The 27,721-nt window shown below is 37.8% G+C and overlaps 1 protein-coding gene and 2 pseudogenes across 1 annotated transcript in view; 1 reads left to right on the forward strand and 2 right to left on the reverse strand.

The window, feature by feature from the left end:
- Nucleotides 1-27,721, reverse strand: part of LOC103093201 (hemicentin-1-like) — a 286,577-nt gene that overhangs the window by 44,142 nt on the left and 214,714 nt on the right. The window contains exon 13 of the mRNA XM_056826227.1: nt 328-603. Coding sequence (XP_056682205.1) covers nt 328-603 — 276 coding nt within the window. The remainder of the gene's footprint in view (nt 1-327; nt 604-27,721) is intronic.
- Nucleotides 8,929-12,558, forward strand: LOC130458753 (nuclear cap-binding protein subunit 2-like; annotated as a pseudogene).
- LOC130458754 (activated RNA polymerase II transcriptional coactivator p15-like) lies at nt 13,927-25,868 on the reverse strand (annotated as a pseudogene).

Below are 27,721 nucleotides of genomic sequence, written 5' to 3' on the forward strand. Positions count from 1 at the left end.
AAGAAAGAAGGGGCATCTCCTATTTGGGAACCCATCAACAAGTACCATTGTGTCTCCCTGATCCTCCCTTGAGCTGGGAAATGCACAGCTCCTCCTCTACTTTTTGAGTTTGGGTCTGAACATGGAAGACCTTAGGACTTTCTCCAGGTCAGCCACTCTCCACCAGTAAGCATGACAAGACCAATGCTGACTCACTAAACGTTAAGGGAGTTGGGAAACTCAGAGCCTTAATCTTTAGCTCAGAGAAGTGACTGAATTATCCTGACCTCTGGGAACACACCACCAGGCTATACACATGCACTATATAGGAAGAACAAATTTACTCACAGGTAACGTCCAGTGTGAATGGATCACTCCTATTGCTATAAAATGGGTTCTTGACTTCACACACATAGGGTCCTTTGTTTTCCCTTCTTGTGAGCCTGCGGATAGTGAGTGTGCTCTTATCCGGGGACAGTTGTATCCTGCTACCAGCTGGGGCAAGTCCGTTTATGAACCACCTGTAAGTGTGAATTTGACCTGTAGCCTGGCATGTGAATGAGAAGTCCTTGGTCTCCACTGCAGTATTGTTGGAGGTGACAATGATAGGTGTGGACAGAGGCGCTGTGCAGAGAATAGACAGAAAATGACTGTGTTAGTTCTCTTTCTTACCTTATAATAAAATAAGTGGTATGGAAGTGGCCTGTCTAAGACCTTGCCAAGGCTTCAGGCCAGAGACCAAGAACCTGTGATTTCAATGGCAAGGACACCCCTTTCTCTGGTGCAGATCACAAGTCCTCCAGGCCTTAGGAAAAGTTTATCTTCAGTTCCTGTGGCTGACAAAGACATTCATAAGGAGCCCAAGCCCCGGGTGTTCAGTCTTGCTGGGCTGAGGCAAGTTGGTCCAGAGATGATAGACTCCTTCATCTAGCATCTTGTACTTGGATTTGAGGCCATTCTAGCTTGGAAGAACCAACAAGAATTTATGTTTCCTTGACCTGGACTTCAAGAAGCCAGGGTTACTTACCTCTGTGCCTTGTTGAGGATATTGGTGGTGGCTGGAGAGGATGGCCTAGAGACAGGCTATGGGGATATTGTGCTCAGAAAGTGAAACATTACTTTTACTCTGAAGAGGAAATAAAAGGAAAGGCAGAAAGTGGGAATAAATCAGTTAGTAACAGGGTACAAAAGGAAGAGCCTCAGACTGAGAGTCAGGAGAGACCTGGTTCAAGTCTAGAGATTTTAAACCCACAGTAATGCCTCTCATGCCGACGACAGTAGGCAGTATCCAGTAGGATAGCCAGGCTTCCTTCCTGAGTCATCCTTAGCCATCTGTCTTAGGATTAATTTCCAAAGAAATATTTCAGCTTCCTTGACCTTTCTTTGTGTTATTTTGGAAGAGCTTGCACTCTGTCCTTAGGTCTCTGTTGGGAAGTTTAAGGTAAAGAAGAGTGAGCCTCCCATTTATGTCTAGTAAATCCAAGTAAGACTGACCAGGAAGGTGACAAATCTGAGGTCAGCTAGCCACCTTTTGAAGTGGGGGGAGAATATGAAGGAACAGTGAGCATGGCATAGTGACTAGTGTTGGAATAAGAGTGAGAAAGATCTGAGTTCTTATCCTGTCTCAGAATGTTACTGGCTCTCTGACTTACTAGCAAGTCCCTATCTATGTCTCAGTCTTTTCATCAGTTAAATGGATATAATATCTCCCTAATAATGTTGTTGGATCAAATAAGACCATCTATAAAATCTCTTTGTAAAACCTGAACATAGCCTGAACAAAGGGTCAGAGGAGGGAAAATTCAGAGTGTGAGTCTGAGTACCAAAGGTAGACCCAGACTGTCTGAGCAGACAATGCATGGCCAGAAGTATCTGAAAGGCTTGCTGCCATTTTGGGAAGGGTTAAAGTTTAATGCTAGACTAAGACCACTAAAGGATAGTCTGTAGTCAATAGGGAGTCATGAGCAGAGAAGAGACATGAGAACACACATATTTAATTGAAGGAACAATTGAGGGTACTAGATATGGTTAGCCCAAAGCAGAAAAGAATTGAGGTGGAGAGGAGATGTGTCTCTCAGGCCTGGTAGAGTTATAATGGTCTCTATGCCCCTGCCATGGGATGCTCAGTGGGTTATAATAATCAGGTAGCAACTATTTCTGAATGTGTCAATCTCTTTTCTCCTAAAAGCAACATTCAGACTCCCTTTGTTTTCTCTTGTCTCTATCACAGAACAATTACTTTTTTAAAAAACCCTTACCTTCTGTATTAGAATCAATACTATGTATTGATTACAAGGGAGAAGGGCTAGGCAATGGGGGTTAGGTAACTAGCTCAGGGTTACACACAGAGGAATTGTCTGAGACCATATTTGAACCCAGGAATTCCTGTCTCTAGACTTGGCTCTCAATCCACTGAGCTACCCAGATGCCCCCAAAGATAAACTCTTAAGAGGGGGTCATGACTTTTTTTCAGAAGAAGCTGGGATTATGATTGGAATCCTGAGAGCAGTGACTCTGATTGGGAACTCTACTATTATTTTTTACCAGAAAATGGAAGAGTAGGATTGTGTTGCCTCCAACTCTCCTTTCTCCTAGTCTGTCTTCTAAAATGTGGGAGAGAAATCAAGATGATTCCTCAATTCCTTGACCTTCTCTAGGGTCCTGGTCTCTCTCCCTTCCCTAATATTGCCTTTCACAGTATTTACTGCCCTGTATATCTCATTGCTCTTCTTTTCAGGGTTATTCATTGCTCCTCCTTTTCTTTTAAACATTTTTTTCTCTAGGAAACAGTTTTATTTATCTGCTTTTAGAAGTAGAGGTGCTAGACCTAGACTTTTGAAGTCCCAAAATAAAAGAGATAAGATCTAGGAAGACAGAGAGGAAAAGAATGGGGAGGCAGCAAAGGGAACAGGGAGAGGGCAGGATGGAGATGAATTGAAAGAGAGATGGAGGAGAACAGTCAGCAAGTTGTATCTCAAGGAAACAGCCCCAGGGATTTTCCTTGACTCCACGGGTCAAACAGGATACAGTTTTAAAGGACTTGACTACCTGCTCATTTCTGTTCCAATAATGATTTGGTATACCTTGGAGAACTGAACAGGATTCCTACACTGACTCTATAATAGTGCTGAAACCCTTAAACAGGCTCACATCCAACCTAATCCCTTCATGGTTGAGGATGCACTCCATCATTTGCCCCACTATGATCAGATGCGAATCATGCTCATGCAATCATCCTTGGTCTCAGATGTTGCTCTCTTGCTATAGGTTTCCTTCTGTCCTCAGGGTGGTACTACCACGACCAGAAGGTCTTTCGCTCATTACTCCAAGAAGTTTCAGAGAGTATCAGTTGACATCTAGTGTGATCTAGGGCATCTTAACCTCTCTAGGTCTGTCTGTGGATACAACTGACTCCAGTTTCCTGGGAAGATCAGGAGATTTAACTTTTTTAATTTAATTTAACAATTAAACACAAACATGGAAATACTGAAAATCAGAAGAGAGTTAAATAAAATCAAAAGTAAAAAAAAGAATTAAATAAAATAAGATTTGTTTTTTTTAAATAAAAATAACAATGAAGTAGATAAACAATTGGTTAATTTGATTAAAGAAAAACACAGCATTACTAATAACAAAAAGGAAAAGGATGAATGAGTTAGCAATGAAGTTGAAATTAAAGAAATTCTGAGGACTTATTTTGACCAATGATGTGACAGCAAAACCAAAATGTAGGTGAAATAGATGAATTCTTACAAAAAGATGAATTACTCAGATTCCCAGTATTACAAATAGAATACTTAAATAACTTGATCTTATAAAATGACATTGAAGAAACTACAAATGAGTTCCCTATGAAAAAGTCCCCAGGATCAGATCAATTTACAATTGAATTACAACACTGAAGGAACAATGAATATCAATGCTATATAAGAAATCTTAAAAATATATGTAATGAGACTTCTGGGTAAACATGGAGGCAGTCTAGACCTAGGACTCTTCCTCTCCTTACCACCTACCAATATAGACTATAACAATAGGCCCCCAAAACACAAATTCTTATGAATGAAGGGACTCTACAGTAGGACACATCATTGAAGGTATGTGGTATTTGGGCATCTCCACACTATTATTGGGTGAAAAACCTTCCACCAGAATCTGAGCTGATCTTCCCTCTTCCATCTACAGAGCCATAGTCAGAACCAGTATCTGATAGAATCAGTGAGTGAGTGAGGGGAACCTCTAGGTCTTTGGTAGCTGACTAAGACCACCAAAGACCAACCCTTGAGAGCAGCTAGACCTGAAACCCCAGCAGGTTTCAGAGAGCAGACTTTGGGCATCCTAGTGTAGATAGCACAGAGAATGTCAGCATTCAGTAGAAGCTGAAGAGACTCAAGAGGTGGCCACAGGCAAAAACGTAGCTCCTTAGTACCATACATAGAAAGCCTTCCCTCCTCACTTAGATTTCTGACTAGAAATGGAAGGGAAAACCACCATGATGATGGCAAACAGTGCACAAGAACAATTTCCCAACACTAAGAAAAACAAGAAGGCATTGACCCTAGATATTTTTTTATGGAGGAAAAACCCAGAGTACAGAGGAAATAACAGAAGAGGAAATACAAATAAATGTACCAAAACCTTCCAAAAAATAGAAATTGGCAATGAGCTCTGGAAGAATTTAAATTAGAACTTATCAAAAATATGGAAACCTTCCGGCAAGAAAAGTAAGAAATAGTTCAAAAAGAAAATAACAGTTTAAATGACAATAACTCCCATTTAGAGAAATAACTGAAAGCCACAAAAAGCAAGATAGACCAAACCAAAAAGGAAAATAAAAAGATTATATCAGAAAACCAGTCCTTAAAGACCAGAATTAGGCAGTTGTAAGCCAATGATCTTGCAAAACAGCAAGAATTTATAAAGCAAAGGGATTGGAGTCAAGATGGCAGCCTAGAAGGAGCAGAAGTTCAGACCTCTGAATACCCTTCCTTATCGATCACAAACTGAATGCTCAGAGGGGACTGAAAATCAAATCTAAGAAAAAGACAGAGACAAGGAACCTTCCTTCTGGACTCAATTCAAAAGGTACGCTGCCCCCCCAAAACTGGAATCCAAGAACACTCAGGTTTAAGGGGAAGGCAGAAGGAAGGTCCCAGGACACCTCCACCTATCCACCTAGAGAGCTGAGCCTCCAGCAGCAGCAGGAACCTCTGGGTGGGCAAAGGTGCTGGTGTGGAGGGTGTACCTTGTGGGTAGGGCTGTGCCAAGCTCAGGGCATTGAACACAGATGGCGGGGAAGGAGCTGGAGAGGGAGCATAAACCTGACATCCTGACCAAAGCAGTGGAGATCCTCCATATTTGCTCCAGATTTCCAGGAGAATTTGGACTCAGAGCACCCAGCCCAACCCAGCTGAACTTAATCCCATCAAAAGTCTTCAGAACTCAGGGAAGCCCAGGCTACACACACACACACACACACACACACACACACACACACACACACACACACACACACCTCATTGACTTTTGGACATTAATCCAATCAAAAGCCTCTAGAGGACAGCGAAGCTCAAAACCCAACAACCCTCCTCCACAGACTGCACCAAGAGATCTTCTGTCAAAGCTCCAAGAGGGGAGACCGTCAGAAGCCCCCAAAACCAAAAAAAAAAATGAGAGGAGCAAGAACACAGACAAATACAGGGAACAAAGAAGGGGTGTATATGAGCAAACAACAGAAAAAGAAGAAACAAATTACAATAGATAGCTTCTAAACAGCAAATGGAACAGAGGGGGAGGGATCAGCATATGATAAATCAGAAATCCCAGCGAATTGGATAAAGGCTTTGGAAGAACTCAAAATGCAATTCAAAACACAATTAAGAGAGGCTGAAAACAATTGGGAAAAGAAATTAAAAACTAAGATAAGTCATTTGGAAACAGAGGCACTTGAACTAAAATGAGAAAATAGTGTCTTGAAAGCCAAAACCAACCAGCTGGAAAATGAGACATAGGAGATGAAAGATGAGGTAAAGAGGATGAAAGATGACCTCCATAGAAAATCAGAGCAGAAAATGAAGGATGATCAAAAATCCAGGGATGAAATATAGTCTTTAATAACCAGAATACAACAACTCGAATTAAGTGACCTCACAAGGCAGCAGGACACTATAAAACAAAACCAAAAGAATCAAAAAATTGGGGAAAATATGAAGCATCTCATTCACAGAACAAAGGATTTAATGAGAGACAACTTAAGAATCATTGGTCTACTAGAAGACCATGACAAGAGAAAAAACCTGGACATCATACTACAGGAAATTATTAAAGAAAACTGCCCTGATATCCTAGAACAAGAGGGAAAAGTGGAGATTGAAAGAATCCACAGAACACCTCCTGTACTTAATCCCCAATTGACAACATGCAGGAATGTTATAGCAAAATTCAAGAACTATCAGACCAAAGAAAAGAAATTACAAGCTGCCAAGAAGAAATCATTCAAATACCACGGAACCACAGTGAGGATAATGCAGGATCTGGCGGCATCCACACTGAAAAAACAAAAGGCATGGAATATGATATTCCAGAAAGCAAGGGAACTAGGTATACAACCAGGAATCAACTACCCAGCAAAACTCACTATATTCTTACAAAGTAAAGTATGGTCATTCAACAAAATAGAAGAATTCCAAGAATTTGTAAAGAAAAGACCAGATCTGAAAAGAAAATTTGATGTCCAAGCACAGAACTCAAGAGAATCATCAAAAGGTAATTTAAAAAGAGGGAAAAAAGGAAAACAAAACAAAACAAAAAATTTTAAGAGACTGAATAAGTTAAAATGATATGTATCCCTATAAGAAAAGAGGTCATTGGCAACTCTTAAAAAACTATTGTTATTACCTGGGTAGCAAAAAGAAGTACACTTAGAAGGAACAGTGACTAACTGTAATGGGTGAAAGGACAAGATATAAATAGGTATATAGATATATGAATGCATAAATGTATACACATGCATATGTGTATATATATACATATATGTATAACTAGAACTTAAGATAGGTTAATATTAAAAGAAATGGGAAAAGAAACAAATGGGGGTAAATTTATATGTCACAAAGAAGGTCATGGTGGGAGGGAGAAGAACATCAATACACTGGAAGGGTAAAGAGTTCAGAGATCTGAAATATCCAACTCTTACGTGCTTTGAAATTGACCCAAAGATGGAAGAACAATCCAATCCATTGGGGCAGAGAATATATTTGCGCCCTATAGGGGAGTAGAAGGGTAACAAATGGACTGGTGGGGAGGGAAGCAGTATAAGGGAGGGAGGGGGCAGGGGGGTGATTTTATAAAGACTACAGGGAAAATAATGTGGGGGAATAATAAGGGAGGGGGGTAGAAAGGGAAGTAAAATAGGGGTGGGAACTAGGGGAACTGATTGGAAACAAACTGGTGTAGAAGGAAATAGTGAAGGAAGAAAAGGCAGGAACAGGAGTAGAAATCAAAATGCTGGGTAATACACAGCAAGTACAAACAAAATCAATGTAACTAAAATCAGAAGGGAAGCAACAAATTGGGAAACAATACTCAAATTTACAAAGAGCTAAATCAATTGTATGAAAAATCAAGCCATTCTCCAATTGATAAATGGGCAAGGGACATGAATAGGCAGTTTTCAGATAAAGCAATCAAAAGTATTAATAAGCATTTTATAAAGTGCTCTAAATCTCTGATAATCAGAGAGATGTAAATCAAAACAACTCTGAGATATCACCTCACACCTAGCAGATTAGCTAACATGACAGCAAAGGAAAGTAATGCATGCTGAAGGGGATGTGGCAAAGTGGGGACACTAATTCATTGCTGGTGGAGTTGTGAATTGATCCAACCATTCTGGAGGGCAATTTGGAACTATGCCCAAAGGGTGATAAAAGACTGTCTGCCCTTTGATCCAGCCATAACACTGCTGGGTTTGTACCAAAAAGAGATAAAAAGGAAAAATACTTGTACAAGAATATTCATAGCTGCACTCTTTGTGGTGGCAAAAAATTGGAAAATGAGGGAATGCCCTTCAATTGGGGAATGGCTGAAGAAATTGTGGTATATGTTGGTGATGGAATACTATTGTGCTCAAAGGAATAATAAAGTGGAGGAATTCCATGGAAACTGGAACAACCTCCAGGAAGTGATGTAGAGCAAAAGGAACAGAACCAGGAAAACATTGTACACAGAGACTGCTACCCTGTGGTACAATTGAATGTAATGGACTCCTCCATTAGTGTCAATGCAATGTCCCTGAACACTTTGCAGGGATCTAGGAGAAAAAACACTATCCACAAGCAGAGGACAAACTGTGGGAGTAAAAACACTGAGGAAAAGCAACTGCTTGAGGGTTGAGGGGATATGATTGAGGAGAGACTCTAAATGAACACCCTAATGCAAATGCCAACAATATAGAAATGGGTTTGAATCAAGGACACATGTGATACCCAGTGGAATCGTGTGTGGGCTATGGGAGGGGTATTGGAAGGGGGGAGGAAAAGAAAATGATCTTTGTTTTCAATGAATAATGTTTGAAAATGACCAAATAAAATAATGTTTAAAAGGGGGGGGAAGAATATTTATAGTTGCACTGTTTGTGGTGGCAAAAAAGTTTGAAAATGAGGCGATGCCCTCCAATTTGGGAATGGCTGAACAAGTTGTAGTATATGCTGGGGATAGAATACTATTGTGCTCAATGGAATAATCAAATGGAGGAATTCCATGTGACCTGGAATTACCTCCAGGAATTGATGCAGAGTGAAAGGAGCAGAACCAGGAGAACAATATACACAGAGACTGAAACACTGTGGAACAATCAAATGTAATGGACTTCTTTACTAGTAGCAATGCAATGACCCAGAACTATTCTGAGGAACTTATGAGAATGAATGCTATCCCCATTCAGAGGAAGAATTGTGGGAATTGAAACATAGAAGAAAAACAACTGCTTGATCTCATGGGTCAATGGGGATATGACTGGGGATGTAGACCCTAAATGATCACCCTAGTGCAAATATTAATAATATGGAAATAGTTCCTGATCAATGACACATATAAAGCACAATAGAATGGCATGCCATCTACAAGAGGAGTTTGGGGGAGAGGAAGGAAAGAACATGAATCTTGCAACCATGGAAAAATATTCTAAATCAAGTAATTAAAGAAAATTCTCAAATTAAAAAAAAGCTACATGTATGATGTTCCTATGTAGAACTATAAACTGTTTCATCTTATTGGATCCCTTTAGTTTTCTCTTACATGTTTACCATTTTTATGTTTCTCTCAAATCTTGTATTTGAACTTCAAATTTTTTATTACACTCTGGTCTTTTCATCAGGAATCCTTGATAAGTCCTCTACTCTGTCTTTCAATGCATTTTTCCCCTGAAGTATTATGTTCAGTTTTACTGGGTAGGTAATTCTGCATTGCAATTGTTGTAAGGATTAGATCTTTGCTACAAACCAGGAGCAGAAGATCCCCAAGGACAGAAGCAGGGCCAAGATTCCGGAGCTCTGAAGAAAGGAGTTCCTGTCTTACAGTTGCTTCTCTGGAGGAGAGAGGGAGGCTTTGAAGCTGCCAAGAGACTGGGACCTTCCTTCAAGCAAGTTTTCATCTTCTGGAAGTGGTAGAGAGAGTAGTTAATACTACTGTAAATCTTGAAATTTCTCAGACTTGTGAATGTTAAAAATTTCCACATTGAGGAATCCTCCATTGGAACAAATTCCCTACTGGGAAACATTCCCCATTTTGATGTGAGAACTCGCCAGGATCAGAAATGGGAGGACCTCTACTCCACCCATACTTAAGACTGCTTTAGGGGAGAAAACTCCTTGCTAAACAATGAAAGTACTTGGACCCATGCTTATAATAAGGCAAGGAGTTCTTTGAGCCATGCCTGTTTTTTTAGAATTGATACAATGTGATGCTAGGTACCTAAAAGGGTCAGGCAAGTTTTCTCTTAATGAGATTAATTGACTCAGCTGTGTTTTCATTGGTTCAGACTTACTGAGGAGATTAGTCGACTTAGCAGGAATTCAGATGGGCATCTACAGTGATTGGTAGATGTAAGGTCTTAGGGGAGGTGACATAGGAGAAAAATCCCTATATAAGAAAAAGCAGAATCTCTTGAGGGAAAAAAAATCCTTTTGGAGGATCTCTGATGAGGATCGCTTGGGAAGAATCTCTTGAGAGAGGCTCTGGAGAAGGGAAGCTCTTGGAGAACAATCTCTAAGGAGGTCTCGCTGGAGCTCCTCTAAGGGGACTCTATCCCTCTGGAGGCTCTGGAGAGAGGCCCTTTGGAACAGTCTATGGCTGGAAGGCTCTTTAAGGAGGACTCTGGCTGGAACTCTCTCTGGTGAAGTCAGCTGAGATGGAGCTGGCCTGGTGTCACTAGAATCCTTGCTTAGACAGACCTTGTGGTGAGTGTTAAAAGACTGACTGACTGATCTCTCTCTCTTAAGACTCAGGTCTAGGCCATGTTGGCTTAAGGTCCTTCATACTTATTTCCTTTTTCTCTCTTTCTCTCTTTTCTTTAATTCCACATTTGTATTAATTAAATCTCTATAAAACCCAGTTGACTTGGGTATTTGAATAATTGGGAATATTTCCCTGGCGACCACCTTATATTTGATTTAAAAGCCAAGACACTGTAGTGAAACATATTTTCTGTGGTCAAATTTACTCACCCTCTCTTATATCTATCACAACTTATATCTTCCACCATTTTAACTCACTACAGTTTACAACATCACTCTTTTAACTGTTACAGTTTAAGGCCTTCAACCATTTTAAATCTAACACTACAAAAAGATGGACTATGTGAGAGAAGCCATTTCTCCCCTTCCTGATCCTGTGTACCACTATTGGTTTCTACTGGGACTTCTGCCAGATCCAAGAGGACATTAGTTTGTGAGGTATCCTTTGGCCTTTGTTTTTGTTCCTACAAGCACTCCCTTAATCTTAAATAATAATTAAGGATTAACTAGTATTATTTAGAAAGTAGACTTGTAGGTAGACAAATCATTGATTAGTGGGGTTTAGTACTCTGACTTTACCTTTAAGTTCAGATCTTCCTAATTTTCTTCCTTCCATTAGCTTAAATAAACAGTTAGTTATATATGTTTATCTATATGGTATTATTCTATCTACTATTTCACAATCCTAGTCCTCCATTCCTTTAATGTAAGAGTTACTAGGTCCTGTGTAATTCTGACTGTGAATCTAGGATATTTAAATTTTTATTTCAGGCTACTTCTAGTATTTTTTCCTTGGCTTGGAGATTCTTAAATTTGGTTCTAATACATCTGTGAGTTTTTATTTTGGGATCTCTTTCAGGAGATGAGCAATAAATAGATTCAGGTTCTAGTTCCCTTCTCATATGAGATTATGAGGCAGTTTTCCTTAATATTTTCTTGTAACATGGTACTTAAACTCTTTTTTTATTGTGACTTTCAGATAGTCCAATGACTCTTAGATAATTTCTCTTGTATCTATTTTCTACGTCAATTGTTTTTCCAATGAGATTTTTTTTATATTTTCTTCTATTTTTCATTCTTTTGATTTTGTTTGATTGTAACTTAATGGCTCAAGGAGGCATTAATTTCTCTTGGCCCAATTCTAATTTTTAGAAAATTATTTTCTTTGCTGAGCTTTTGTACCTTCTTTTCCATCGAGTCAATTCTAGATTTTTGATACTTGTATTCTTCATGGGATTTTTGGGATTCCTTTTCCAAATAACCAATTCTAGTTTCTGGAGAATTGTTCCGTTAGTTGTTTTTTGTGTATGTTTTACCAAACTGTTTACTCTTTTTTAATGATTCTCTTGCACCATTCATTTCTTTTCAAATTTTTTCCCTACTTCTCTGATTTTTTTCACTTAAAATATGTACATTTTTAAAAATAAAAGGACTCGTTCTTCTGTGTTTCTCCCAGCCGGAGGCTGCCTCATTTCTCCGCCACCACCACCACCATTGCCACCACTGCCACCGCCTTCATTCGCAGCCCCATCTCCATATCCTACTGCTGCCTCCACCCCATCCCACCATTACCTCAGCCCCAGTCATCGCCATCATGTCTGGTGGGCTTCTGAGCGCTCTGCAGAGCGACTCCTATGTGGAGCTCAGCTGGTACCGTGACCAGCACTTCTGAGGTAAAATGGACGACCAAGAAAAATTATTAAAGAAAAGCTGCACTCTGAATGTCGGGAACCTGTCCTTTTACACCAAGGAGGAACAGATCTACAAACTCTTCAGTAAAAGTGGGAACATTAAGAAAATAATCATGGACCTGGATAAAGTAAAGAAAACTGCCTGCAGCTTCTGCTTCATGGAGTACTACTGCTGTGCTGACGCCGAGAACGCCATGCGGTACATTAATGGGACTCGCCTGGATGACCGGATCATCCGCATGGACTGGGATGCAGGATTGTGAGAGGGCAGGCAATATGGAAGTGGATGATCTGGGGGCCAGGTGCGCAATGAGTACAGACAAGACTATGATGCTGGGAGAGGAGGTTATGGGAAAATAGTGCAAAACCAGTGAGTGATTTAAGTCCATCACTTGAAAAAAAACAAAACAACTTGACCTTGTTGGCCGATCCTGATGGTTCTGAAAACAAACTTTATATAAACTGTAATTTATTTACCTACTTCTGCCCAAGAATTAAACAGGCAACTTCTTGACTTCCCACATTGAAAATCATTAGGTGACAAACTGAGAAAAGTGACTTTGGGCTTGGCTTTGAAGCCCTGAGGTGTTGCAGACTTGAACACTTGATGAGCACTAACCGAGCAGAACTGTATTATTTATTAATCCAATCTAGAAAAATTTTCAATTATAAAATGACCATGTTACTGTTCAACACTTATGGGGCTGTAGTGATTTGTAATAACAGTTAAAATGTTGTTGTGAATTAGGGCCACTTTTATTTCTAAAGTTTTTTGAAAATGTTTCATCTTTTCCAAGGTGACTTCTAATCCACAAAAATTCAAAAGTTATTAAAAATACCTAAATAGTTCTGCCTCCACTCTAGTGATTTGACAAAAATTCCTGGGAGGTATTTTGTCATTCTACCTAGCTCTAGTGGCTGCTCTATTAGAGATGATACATGAAGAAGTTTGTATTAAGGATGTTAATGGTTGCTCATTCCTGGGACACCAGTACAGAGAATGTCATCCTAATGCTATTTTCCTAAGGGGTGGGGAGGATTTATTATGGGAAATTGCTAATTAAGAATCGAAAGGTTGGAATGTCATATGAATTCAGGAGACATTCATTTTCTCTTTGAAAGCTTTAAAATTTGATGCTACAATTACATTTATTTTTTTATTTTACCAATTTTGTAAGGGAATGAGACAGATTTAGAATAAAGTCTGACAATCAAAGAAAATAAAAAAAAATTCTAATATGAAGTGTCAAATAAGCTTTACTTAGAACATGTTCAGTGTCCAAGGTCAAGGAGGACATATCCAACAGTTTTTGTGTATCGACATTGGATTGCTCTGAAGTTGAATTGTCCACTTGAGATTCTTCATGAACTGAAAGGTAATTGGGGGATATTTGTCCCAACTTAAAATTTAAAAGAATGAAAAGATAATTTAAATGCTGTCTAACTTGTTGACAATTTTAAATGTTTTTCCTGATAAACCTGTTTGAGTATGTGTGTTGGGTAACTCCAGAAAACTGGAAAAACGATTGAAAAGCTGACTCAGTGCATTGATTTCTTAAAAACGTTGGTGATTTACACATCAATTTAAAGAATTTTTATCAATGTGGAAAAATCAAAAGCTAAAGCTGATGTTTAGTAACTATAAGCCTCTCTTCAGTAGTCTGTAGTGAAGTAAAATTGGGGATGAGAGTTCTTTAGTGTGAACTTTTCTTTTGGATGTTTAATAAAAAATTAGTTTAAAAAAATAAAAGGATTCATTGTACTAATTGTTTTTTAGTCCAAATATACAATAGCTTGGAAAACAAATAGTTTAGAAAACAAAAGACAATGGGAAAATACCAATTAAAACAACTAAATCAGTACAGGTTTCATATGGCTCTGATTTTACAGTTTTCTTACTGCCTCATCAATATCAGAAATGTGTTCTTTCAGCTGGCTCCATTGTTCTGGATTTTTAAAAATACCTTTATTTACTACCAGGTTTAATTTCACCTTCCTGATCCATCCAGTATTCTCTAATATCAATTAGGACTTTTCCTTTTAAGTCCCATACAATGACTTATCTCATTTTTCCAATCTGGAACATATGATCATCTCGGTTGCTGCTTTGCTTGGATGAAGCTGGTGTTTTAGAACTCTCTCCTGTCTTTTGCTTTTTATGGGTTTTTATGGAAGAGCTTGATTTTTCTTCTTTGCCTTTTTGTCAATTTCATTGTCAGAATGACTCCCAGATCATCTTGAAGCAACAAATTCCTTTGATTTATACATCTCTCCATTCCTGCAGTCACATACTCTGCTATTCACTCGGGAGTGACAGGGAGTAGGAAATACCTACTACTCTGATTTTAAAAAAAGGTTTTACTTTTTCTTACAATAAAAACTCTAAGAAGGAAGAGCAAGGACTAGGTAAACAAGGTTAAGTGACTTACACAGGGTCACATAGCTAGGAAATATCTGAGGCCAGATTTTAACTGAGGTCATGCTGGCTACAATCCTGTCTATCATGATGAACATGCCTTTCAACACTGACACCACGATATCCTCACCCAGATGTATGTTTTTTTACAATGGCTGCCATATAGACCTTCACTTATCTAAGAAATATCTTAAAGTTCATAACACCAAAGAAGGCAGCTCAGATCATGGTTATTGATACAAACCTCGAACAACTAGTGAAAAATGAGTGAGGAGTTTCTGAAAAAACAGGGATTAGACCAGGTTAAGGTTGGAAGTGGGCAGGAAGATACTGGGCTTAAGGACAAAGATGACAAAGGAAAGGACAAGAAAGCAAAGGGAAAAAATAAGACAGGTGCTCAAGAAAATGGCAAAGAAAAGGGCAACAATTGCAACAATGAAGCTGAAAAAAAATTCCATTAAGAGACATTGCACAGATATTAGACAATGCAGGAGTGCTTCATTCCAAAGTGCATAAACAGTTTTCAACACGTGAACTAAATTCCATATGCTGTAGATTTCCAAATTTTGTCAGCAAGTCCACCGATAATAAGGAATTTAAGAGGGTGTTGAAAATATTTTAGCCTAATTTTGAGGATGCATAATTTCTCCTGTCTGAATTATTTAGCCCTCATGAGCATAGGCAATTCATTGAGAGGACAAGGAGTGATAACTCCTTAACTAGATGGCCTACTGAGAAGCATAGAGAAGATTTTTGATTTCTCAAATCCTGCATGCATGACATATCAAAGAAAATGCAGGAAGGATCTTCTCCAGGCCATAAAGTTGTTCTGTTCAAAGCCCAATGAATGGGGAAAGATTGATAAGCTAGTTCAAGAGAGTTAAGAACATCTTTCTAATTTTATTGATCACCTCTCAGAAACAGCAGAGTTAATCATGGGCATTGAGAAAGATTCAGAAGACTCTGTGGCTCATGTGAGGAAACAATTCCTTTGGTGTTGCATTTCACATCTAAAAAATTTCTTTAAAAACTATTTCCTTAAGTATGACATGGTGAATCTGTCTGAACTTCACGAGGTTGCATCTTACTTGTGGGACAGCCATAATGATCAGCAAAAAGAAATGACAGAATTAAAACAAAAACTGAAAAACACAGAGGAATCATTGAAACAAAAGGAAATAGAAGAAATTAAGAACTTGCATACTATTAAGATATACTCTAGACTCTCATACCAACAGAGTAGAGGACAGAGAGAAACCGGAAAGTGTTTCCTATACCACAAGGTTGGATACTGTAAAAGTTAAAATAGTCTCTAGTAATAAAAGTATTATATTTTATGAGATTTATTAAAGATTATTAGAAATCAAGGATACAAAATAATAAAACCCACATGCCTAGGACTGATAAGCCCATTCACATCTTCCTCACTACATCTTGCCATTTCTGATTTGGCATTAAAATATCAGGGTCTGGAAAATCAAAGGTTTCATTCTTTGATTCCAAGGCCCTCATCCCTCTTTCACACATTCATAAAGATGCTTGGGCAGTTTTTTGGGATTCCCCATGCTGTTAGGGTTATTCACCCAGAGTATAGCATGGGCCAGCTCCATTTTTTATATATTGTTGTTGGGCATTGTTTTGGGTATCATCATTTCCCTCATTTGGAACATTGTCATTGTTTTGATTGGCATTATGGTTCCTAGATTTATTATAACTAAAGTTGTTATTTCTTTTTTTCCATAGCTGGCTCCTACAGACCATCATTACATGGCCTCCCTTCCCACAGAAAAGGCATGTTAATGATTTATCTGTGTATTCCTGCAAAGGGGCTATGGTCTCTCCCTTATTTTTCAGTTGTCCCTTTAACATTTCAATTTCTTTTCTTAAGTCTTCCACTGATGTATTGTGTGTCACAAGTCTTTTTTGCACAATACTTATAGACATAGGTTGCTACTTTTCTCAGTTCTTCGAGGTCCATAGAGACCCAATTTATTGACAGACTTATTGACGTAGGAAATACATATATGGACCTTGATTTGACCAAAGAAAGGGACATTAGACAAATACGCAGGAAATTTGTTTAGAATTGTTGTTCAGTGGTAAAAGACTACTTTAAATCTAGCTGTCCTGAATGGGACTCTATGGACCTCGAAGAACTGAGGAAAGTAGCAACCTATATCTATAAGGGTCATGCAAAAAGACCTGAGACACACAATATGATGTCAGTGGAAGACTTAAGAAAAGAAATTGAAATGTTAAAGGACAACTGAAAAATAAGGGAGAGACCATAGCCCCTTTGCAGGAATAAACAGATAAATCATAAACATGCCTTTTCTGTGGGAAGAGAGGCCATGCAATGATGGCCTGTAGGATCCATCTATGGAAAAAAAGAAATAATAACAACTTTAGGAATAATAACTCTAGGAACCATAATTCCAAACAAAATAATGACAATGCTCCAAATGAGGAAAATGATAATACCCAAAACAATGCCCAACAACAATATATAAAAAATAGAGCTCGACCATGCTATACTCCGAGTGAAAACCCCCAACAGCATGGGGGATCCCAAAAAACTGCCCAACCATTTTTATGAAGGTGTAAAGGGGGATGAGAGCCTTGGAATCAAAGAGTGAAACCTTTGATTTTCCAGACCCTGATATTTTAATGCCAATAATCCCTATACATTCTCCCCCAAATACTAAGGAACATCATGTCACTTCAAAGGTGGGAAATTCATACTATGATTGTATTCTGGACACTGGGGCATGAAGGTCAGTTTTGGTAAGGAAACCAGATGGAAAATGTGACTCTATTGGCTCTCTAAATTTAGTAGGTATATCAGGAACACTATTAACGGTCCCAAAACTTTCTCCTCGCATGGTATACGTGGACCTCAAAATGTTGAACATTCTTTTCTTTTAATGCCTGGATCCCCCACAAACTTGCTGGGGAGAGAATTACTATGTAAATTACAAGCCACAATAATGTGTGCCCCAGATGGCTCTATATCCTTGGAAGTGCTTGAGGAATCCTTAAATTTACTCCCTGTACTTCTCTCAGAGAGCCAGGAGGCAAAAGAGCCTCCCAACTTTGAAATACCTACAGATATACCAGAATCTCTTTGGGCCACATCTTTTTCTGATGTAGGCTTACTTAAATCAGCTGTTCCTGTGCAAATTAAAACTAAATCCAGCCCACCTCCTTCCATTACTCAGTATCCTCTCTCAAAGGAGGCAACAGAGGGCATTACATAATAAACTCATTAATTGACCAGGGAATAATAATCCCTTGTTAATCTGAATACAACATGACCATCCTGCCCATTAAAAAAGGGGGCCCAATGGCAAGCACCTCTATATATTTGTACAGGATTTGAGGGCTGTGAACAATCATGTTATAAAAAGACAATTTTCAATACTATATTTAGAGATGCTAAAATTAAAAAAATTGAGGATAAAATAGAAAAAAAATGAGGACAAAATAGAAAATATTGAGGCTAAAATAGAAAATATTGAGGATAAAATAGAACATATTGAGGATGAAATAGAAAAAAATGAGGATAAAATAGAAAATATTGAGGATAAAATGCAAACCCAATTAGAAGATCTAAAAAGTTTCTTACAGGATCAATTGGCAAATACCCACTCTACCAGAAACAGACCTGTTTCTGAACCTTTGAATGAGGAAATTTCTTTCCCTGAAATAGAGATGGAAAACACCTTCCCTATAGCCCAGTTAACAGACTGCTTCTCTTGTGCAGTGCAAATCTTGACTGAATTTAATCCCCAAAATCCTTCCCCTGCAATCCTAGTTTCTCATGTTCCCTCTCCTACAGAAAACCAGAAATAACTCTTGAAAAGCAATTAAGAATTATTTTAGAACGCAATGCCCAAGATGGTCAGATATGGACCTTGAAGAATTGCAAAAAAACAGCTATATATGTTTTAAAGGGAAACAAAGAAAAGGAGGAAGAAAATAATGATGACATGGAGGAAATGAAGGAAAAAATAAGATATTTAATAGATAGGATGACTAAATTAGAAAGTGGGCATGATAATGAACCAATGCCAATTGCCCCTCTCCAGAAATCCAATTATCAATCCATTACTTGTCACTTCTGTGGGAAGAAGGGCCACAAAATGATGGAAGGTAGAACCTTTCTTAAGATGTTTGGAAGGAATACACAGTTTAATAATAGCTTTAGAAATAATAACTATAGAAATGATGATAATGGTTATAGAAACCAGAATTCTAGAAATTATAATGACTATGGAAATAACTATAATGAATATAGAAATAAGAACTTTAGAAACCAGAATTATAGAAATAGGAATTGGGAAAATAATGACAATTCTCCAAATGAAGAAAATGATAATACTCATCAACAATATATGAGAAATGGAGCTCGTCCAAAACATGCTCGAGGTACTAATGAACCTCAGAGAGGTGCCTTTCAGGAGGGTCCCCAGGGAACTTCCCAGTATAATGAAGATGATTCTTCTTAGATTTATTGATTTTGTTGATATTAATTAACCTTTTTCAGTATTTTCTCCACTCCAAATAGTAGGAAAGAATGAACAAAAAACTTAAGACTATGATTGGCAAATTATGCACTGAGACCCATTTAAAATGGCCTGAAATTCTCCATTTGGCCCTATTTTATCTTAGAAGCAGGCCTAGAGGAGACTTACATATTTCACCATTTGAGATGCTTTTTGGACATCCGCCTATACAGGCTAAGCCTTTCTCCCCGGCTTATACATCGCTATTAGGGGGAGATATTACTATTGCTTCCTATATACAGGAGTTACAGCACAAACTACATGAACTTCATGAATCCGGAGCTGCAGTACAAGTCGGACCATTAGACTTTTCTCTGCATGACCTGAACCCAGGAGATAAAGTTTATATCAAGAATTTCAAGCGAACTGGAGCAACTCAGCCTTCATGGGAAGGACCATTCCAAATATTATTAACTATTCCAACATCTATAAAGATTGGAGAAAAAGACTCTTGGATTCACTGCTCACATGTGAAGAAAGCATCTTCTGCTGAGACTGATTGACTGTATACTATCATATGAATTGTGACTATATCTTATCATATGAATTGGAGATAATACTCCATAGGCAAATGGATGCTGTTTTTTCAAGAATATATTGACTTACTGGTTTTTTTTCTTATTTTTCTTATTTCTTTTATTTTATTTTTTGATCAGAATATTTGAATTTTTCTCATTTTTTGTATTGAAGGTACACATAATTAATATTAATATAATTTTTTTTCCTGCAGTAATACAAGTTAATATATATATACTCTTGCTATAATATCAATATATGCCTAAAAGCTTTAAACTATGGGAACCTGCCATTTATTGATAAAATATTATAGGACTGTGATTAATGTTTGTGTCTGATTCCAGGAAAAGGGATAAAAACAAGGAGCACAGACTAAACCTGAATAATGCCAATAGAGCACACAAGAAATATTAAAGTGAGACTCGAGGTTGCGATGCTTATGTTTAAGTCGTAGGACTTCCTTGTATCTACACTCTTTGTGAAGTACTCAAACAAGTACAAAGCTTGGCTATCATGCTGGCTCCCTATATCCCTGAAGAAAAAAAAATCAGATGAGGGAATGACATTTCCCTATCAAAATAGAATTCTAATTCTTTTCTTCTTATATTATGGCAACTTCCTGTAGTCTTGGCTACAAATGGCTAAGTGAAATATTACTGCATCCTGTCCTACATACTTGTGGGATAGAAAGTACTTTAAACTGGACCTATACAAGGCCCATTTTGAATTTTTCTTATGTTTTTGATTATTTTTCTATTCTTTTGATAATTGACACATACACCCCCATAACTGAACATTGCACTGATATATATTAATTTAAGGTCGCCAAGGAATTCAGCTATGTAATTCCTAAATGAAAACTCAAGTCAGCAGTCAACCTTTTATGGAGTTTAATTACAAACAGGAGGAAGAAAGGTATTAGAGATAGAGAGAGAGAGAGAGGGAGAGAGAAAGGGGAGAGAAGGGAATAGGGCTTAAATACCCCTTCTGTTTAGGCTGGGCCAAAAGGCCCAAGCCCTTAGATAGCTGAGGCAAAGAAAAGAGATCAGTCCCTATCACTCACGTGACCAAAATGGAGAAACAGTCTCAGGGGCCTCCACCTCCAGCTTCCTTCAGAGCCAGATCCTCAGAGCACCACCTCTCAAAGCAAAAACTCTCCCACCAACCACCTCTCCGTCCTCAGACCCCTCTATCTTTTAAGGAAACCATCCAAGTTCCCTCCCCTCAGTTCTCACATCTACCAATCACTGTCCATGTCTTCCCTGTGCCAATGGTGGCTCTAGCTTAACCCAGGACCGTCCAGAGGTCTGTGGCTTTGCACATGTCTGTTGAAGGTCATATTCTCAAATAATTAAATCTTGATCCTTTGCTACAGACCTTCCTAAATCCTGTTACCCTGAGTAGGGTGGAGATTGGAATAATTAAATTTTGATCTATGCTGCAGCCCTTCCTAAATCCTGTTAGGACGGAGTAGGGTGTAGATTGTAATTTCCAAGACCTGGTTCTGTCATTCCAAGTATCTCTATTGTATCAATTCTAAAATCAATCATGACTCAAAGAACTTCCTGTTCTATGCTTAAGCATAGGTCCAAGCCCTTTCCATTGTTCAGCAAAAGGTTTCTGTCCTAAAGTAATCTCAGGTAGGGAGGAGAAGGACCCTCCCTACCTAATGTTGGAAATGGGGAAATTTCCAACATTCATAAGTCTAAGAAATTTTAAGGTTTACAAGAGAAGGACTCTTGGATTCATTGCTCACATGTAAAGAGAGCATCTTCTATTGAAACTGATTGACTGTATCCTATACATGCATTGGAGATAATAATCCATTGACAAGTGGATGCCTTTTTTTTAACATATTGAATTCCTCAATTAATTTTTTTCTCTTTTCTCTTTTTCCTTATTTTATTTTTTTTCTTTTATTTTTATTAAAATATTTTATTTTTCCCTTTTCTCATTTCTATGTACTCAAGGTACATACAATCAATATTAATTTTTATTCTACAATAATATGAGTTTAAATATATACACTTGCTATAATATTAATACATACCCAAACAGCTTTAGACTGTGGGAACCTGCCATTTATTGATAACTGTAATGGGACTGTAAGAATGCACTGGTCCTTTTATTTATCTCACTTGAGATTCAGGAGAGAATTTCAGCTCCCTAGAACTCTTTAACCAACTTTGGGGAGGCAGCTGGGTGTCTCAGTGGACTGCCAGCCAGGCCAAGATATGGGAGGTCCTCAGTTGAAATCTGACCTCAGATACTTCCCAGCTGTGTGGCCCTAGATGGGTCATTTAAACCCCATTGCTTAAGCATTCTCCTGTCTTCTGACAATAGGAATCTAAATGGGTAAAAAATAATCCAAGGAACTTTAAAGAGACTGGAGGTTATATTTTTAAGGCATTTCAGAATCCAATGATTTATAAAAATCTCTGTATTCTATTGAATTTTACTTTTTGTTTTGTTTAAGGTTTATCTTTGTGATTTTGAGATCATATATTACTGCATTCAATACTATTCTGTTACACTGAATCATTTTAATGTACTGAGTTTTAACTACTGTTATATTCTGTTGCTTTTCCCTTATAACAATATTGAACAAATATCATTGTAATTAAGCCCATATATGAAAATAGCCTTTCTATTTTTGACTTTGTAATTTGTCACATAGAGGATAAATAGACTTCATCAGAATTGGTTAAAATTGTATAACAACCTTTGGAAAATTTAATGTGCTAAATATCTCAATTGATTTTAAGGGTTTTTTAAACATGATTATTAGAATTTTCTTAACAATCTCTGGTCATTTTTGCCTGCCCCTACCATGAGGTAAGGCCTATTCTAGTAGCTGAAATGAAATACAATTATAACCCCCAACCTTCCCACATTTCAAAATATGTGAATGGAACTTGGGAAGTTAAACCCAGGGCATTTGTACCCCTAAAAATGCCTCCAAAAAGAAGCATCCCTCATTTATACTCTTCAGCTCACTACTTTACTTCCACCAGAATGATATCTAGATTTCTTGATGATGTTCTTAACTCAAAATAAGTTTTAATTTGTTTAAAAATACACTGCCAAGTTTGAAAGATTTGCTACATTTGTAAAAACTTGTGACAAATATAGATCAGTTCATAGGTTTTTTAAGGAATGTCATACAGCAACTTATGTGAAATATGATAGTGTGTTTGTTTGTTATTGTAATTAATTGGGCTATTGAGAATTTTGGGGATATTGATAACTATATATTTGTACTACTGTTCTTTAACAATAAAAATGTTACCTTGTTCAATTCATTCGCTTCTACTCACAGTGGATCATAGCCAGATATGAAGAGGAAATGGATCTCATTTTTGGTGAGAAAGCTTTGTATTCCATATTTTCTTAGCTGACACAGTGTGTCAATGATTATAAGCTATATTTTTGAATTTTTACAACTCTTTTGTTATATTTTTCTTGCATGTGCAATATACCATTTCAGTTTTTTTTATTTTTTCCTCTCCTTTTTTATATTTGAAGCACATGTCACCAGCATTAAGATTTTCTTTAACTTTTTGATTTTGCAGTACTATAAGTTTAAAATACATTTTCTATGATGTCAATGCATGCCCTAAAAGCTTGAGACTATAAAAATTATGCCACTAATTGTTTAAAAAAATTATGGGACTTTACTTAATAATTCGGTCTGATTCCAGGATAAGATACACACAAGAGCCATTGCACAGGGCCAAAGAAAAGCCAATACAGGATGGATTGATGCACTTCTAGGCCAATGCAAAGGTCTTGAACCTAGTGTGAAGACTTGAGGTTACTATGTTTAACATTGTTACAACATAGGCTTTCCTTGTGCCCACACTCACTCTGAAAATACTTACAGATGAGTATCCGAAACCTTGGCTCCTACCTGGCTCCTATAATCTGGTTCCTTTTTTCTGTCTTTCATTGTGTGGTAACTTTCTGTAGTCCTGGCTACTGACTGGGTAAATGTATCATTGCTTCGATCATTTTAATTGGGCCATGATTCAAGGACCTGTTACAGATTTATTTTCCTTTACTTGGAATTTTTACACATAAAACTTTGATAGTCTATATTTTCATCCAGACATTTTTCTTTTTCATTTGGATTTTTCTGATGTCTTTTTAATTTCTCTTACAAATTGATTCCTATAACTCATACCTCAGCCATGCATCTCTAAATGATCCTGTATTTTCTATCACCCTGAAGACATGGAAATGTAAAAATAGTATTTAAATTGCAAACTTTAAATTCCTTTTAAGAAGAATTTTAGGTAAAGAAAGATGCTTCCATCTCTGAATCCATAAACTGAACTATTGGAGAAGACACCATGAAGAAGCCTCCAGACCCCAACCTGCACAAGAAGATCAAGAATGAACTTTGGGTATGGTTGATTGAATATTTATTTGTATCTATACATTCATGCCAAAGGGGAATGCCCCCAACTGGCTTTTTGTCAATGTATCTAACAATTATTGCTTTTGGGTTTTTTCTCTTTCCTCTTATCCTCAAACTATTGTAATCTTTAGGTTGATTATGCTTTCATGATCCTTTGGGAAAAATCCTTTTTCCCATAGGATCACACAGAGAAATGTAAAAATGGAGATCTGAACCCCAGACTCCAATGCCCAGAAGTCCTTGCTAGCTCCCAGAATTCTCTCTAATCTCCCAGAGTGCAAGATCACAAATTATTATTTAGAGTCTCCACCTATGGCTGTCTCTCTTTCCTGTTTCAGATTCCAAGCAGACATGTCTCTGATGATGTAAGTGAAATTGAATGGGCCTCTCGGCCCACCTCGGCACATGCTTTTCTTACTTGTATTTTTCTTAAATTCTTAACCTTTAATAAACCTCTAAAAATGTAATACTTCTAGCAGAGAGAAACTAATACCTGCCACAGTTTGGCCTAAATTTTAATCTTAACACAATACCTTCTTCAGGGGGGATTGTATTTTCATGAAATCCAAGATTTAAATTTTTGTTTCAGAAAGATCTTCAGAGAAGAAGCTTGCTAACTCCTAAATCCAGAGAATGAACTGTTTGCAGAAAAATACCTAAACCCTTACACTACAGGAAGATCCAGAATGAACATTTGGGTGTGGTTGATTGAACTGAAGGTTGATTGAACAATTATTTTGAATGTACACTCTTCCAAAGGGAACTGCCCTCTAATTGGCTTTTGTCAATGCGCCCAGCAAAAACATTCGTTTTGCTGTCTCTCTCTCTCCTCTATTTCCCCCTTATCTATAATTATTGTAGTTTTCCTCTTGGAGGGTAAAATTTTGTATACACCTGCAGTTAGAAATTTTGGGGGTGCAGGATACTTATATTTATTGATCAATTTGGGAGACTAGTCCCCCAATCATCATCAGGGGGATTGTGATTTTTAAATTCTCTCCATCTTGCTTGGTCTAGCACCCAGGAATGTGCACGCGCACACTACAGGGGCATGTGCTAGCTAATGACAAATCGAAAACACTAACTGCCCCCCTGGGCTGTCCTAAGCCAAGCTTGAGCCACCACTGGCATTTGTGAGGCACGGGAAGTGAGGTAGGGAACAGCCTCTGGAGTTCTCATCACTTCCTGTGGAGCAGGCTAGATGCCAGTTTGATCCTGGAGCTCAAGCTTGGAGGAGCCCTGCAGACAGCTTTCCTTCAGATCGGTCACATGAGTAATAAGGACTGACTCCCTTCTCTGCCTTGGCTCTCCAAGGCCTTAAACTCCCACCTTGGCTCAGCCTGAGCCAGAGAGATTTTGAGTTAAACTCCTTTCCTTCTCTCCCTCTCTCTCTCTCTCTCCCTCTAATAATTTCTTCCCCCTGTTGTAATTAAATCATCATAAAAACTCCATTCTGACTTGAGTGTTTCATTTAGGATTTTATAAATAAAATCCTTGGCGACCAATAATTATTATATTCAGTCTCAACCCCTAAATTTAACAATAACAATACCTCATAAAGTCTGTTATTTAAAGAAAAAGTGTAAGTCAAATAATAATAAAAGTACACAGGGAAAGACATATAAATCAAAGGCAAACTCTTGCTGTAACCATTGCAATCTATGGACAGATCAAGAAGCTTTAGACATTGAAGCCATGTGTTTAGCTATAAATTCAGGAGCTAAACCTAAGTAGGCAGAAATAGTATCCCATGGAAAAGGGAATTTATGAAGCCAGGATCATAAGATACTTAGTGTGGTATAAAGGGATAGAAAAAAAAAAGGTATTGCAGGATGTGACAAGCAATGAGGGATTTTCTGGAGTGAAACAGAAGCAAATACAAAGAAAAGAAAATACAAGAGTGAAACAGAAAATTGAATTAACTGGGTCTTTGAGAAATGATGGTGGCAAATCAAACCAAATATTGAGGGGAAAGCAGAGACAAGTACATGAGTTAGATAAAGAGATTAAAAATCTCATTGCATCAATGCAAGCTAATATTAGAAACTCGGAGAGAAGGGGCATAGTAACCAGTCATGAAAAAAAAACAGAAAACAAAAACATATTTATAAAACTTTTATCAGTGCAGATTGGGCACAAGGATTGAATTTAGGACAAAAAGAATTCCTAGAAACTCACATAAACATGATCAGAAGTTGTTGAAAGGAATAGTGAAACAAAATTTCAATTCCCTTACAACAAAATTATAGGGAAATGCAGACTAAGGTTACTATTGCAGATGTAAACCTCAAAATTTCTTAGACTTATAAATGTTGGAAATTTCACCATTGGGAAATTTCATACTTGAAAAATTTCCTATTGATAGTGGGTCTTGGCTATTGGAATGTGAACCCCATTGGCATGAGAGTTTCCCCCTCCTCCCTTCTTAAGATTACTTTAGGACAGAAACCTTTTGCTGAACAATGGAAAGGACTTTGACCTATGCTTAAGCATAGAACAGGAATTTCTTTGAGTCATGATTGATTTTAAAATTGATACAATGGAGATACTTGGAATCAATCTCCACCCTACTCAGGATTGAGGAAGGGCTGCAGCATAGATCAAAATTTAATTATTCCAATCTCTATCCTACTCAGGGTAACAGGATTTAGGAAGGGCTGTAGCAAAGGATCAAAGATTTAATTATTTGAAAATATGACCTTCAACAGACATGTGCAAAGCCAGAGACCTCTGGGTGGTCCTGGGTTAAGCTAGAGCCTCCATTGGCACAGGGAAATTGATGGACAGTGATTGGTAGATGGGAGAACTGAGGGGAGGCAACTTGGATGGTTTCCTTAAAGAGAGAAGGGGTCTGAAGACTCAGGGGGGTTTTAGGAGTTTGTCGGAGTGGTTGCGGTGTGCTCTGAGAAGCTTGCTCTGAAGGAAGCTGAAGGTGGGGGCTCTGAGACTGATTCTCCATTTTGGTCACGTGAGTAATAGGGACTGATCTCCTTTCTTAGCCCCAGCTATCTAAGGGCTTGGGCCATTTGGCCCAGCCTAAACAGAAGGGGTATTTAAGCCCTATTCCCTTCTCTCCCCTTTCTCTCTACCTCTATCTTTCTATCTCTAATTCCTTTCTTCCTCCTGTTTGTAATTAAAACTCCATAAAAGGTTGAAGGCTGACTTGAGTTTTCATTTAGGAATTACATAGCTGAATTCCTTGGCGACCTTAAATTAATATATATCAGTCTTTTAAAAGTGATTTCCTTGTCACACAGTCAATGTTACAGGAGCTATAAAAAACTTTTAAAAGTTCACAGGCAATCAGAAAACCCCACATGAACCTGTTAAAGCTTCAAAAAGCTATATGGTACAGACTTCCTTAGAAAAAATATCTAGCTTGAACCCAGAAGCTGAACTTTTTCATCCTACAGTAAATAATTTGGAAATTTCAAATCTAAAAGAAGATAGAGCTGAAAATACATTTGATAAAATTAATCATAATCAATGTAATGGAAGTGAAATAGTTACATTTGAAAATATAACCCAAATCATATGTGGGCAGCATTTGCTAAGCAGGACCCTGTGAAGGAGTCTTGGGGGTGTTTCTGAGTGTGGACTTGGAGAGTATGTGTTTTCCA

The sequence above is a fragment of the Monodelphis domestica genome, chromosome 4 (assembly GCF_027887165.1).
Source record: "Monodelphis domestica isolate mMonDom1 chromosome 4, mMonDom1.pri, whole genome shotgun sequence".
NCBI classification, from domain to species: domain Eukaryota; kingdom Metazoa; phylum Chordata; class Mammalia; order Didelphimorphia; family Didelphidae; genus Monodelphis; species Monodelphis domestica.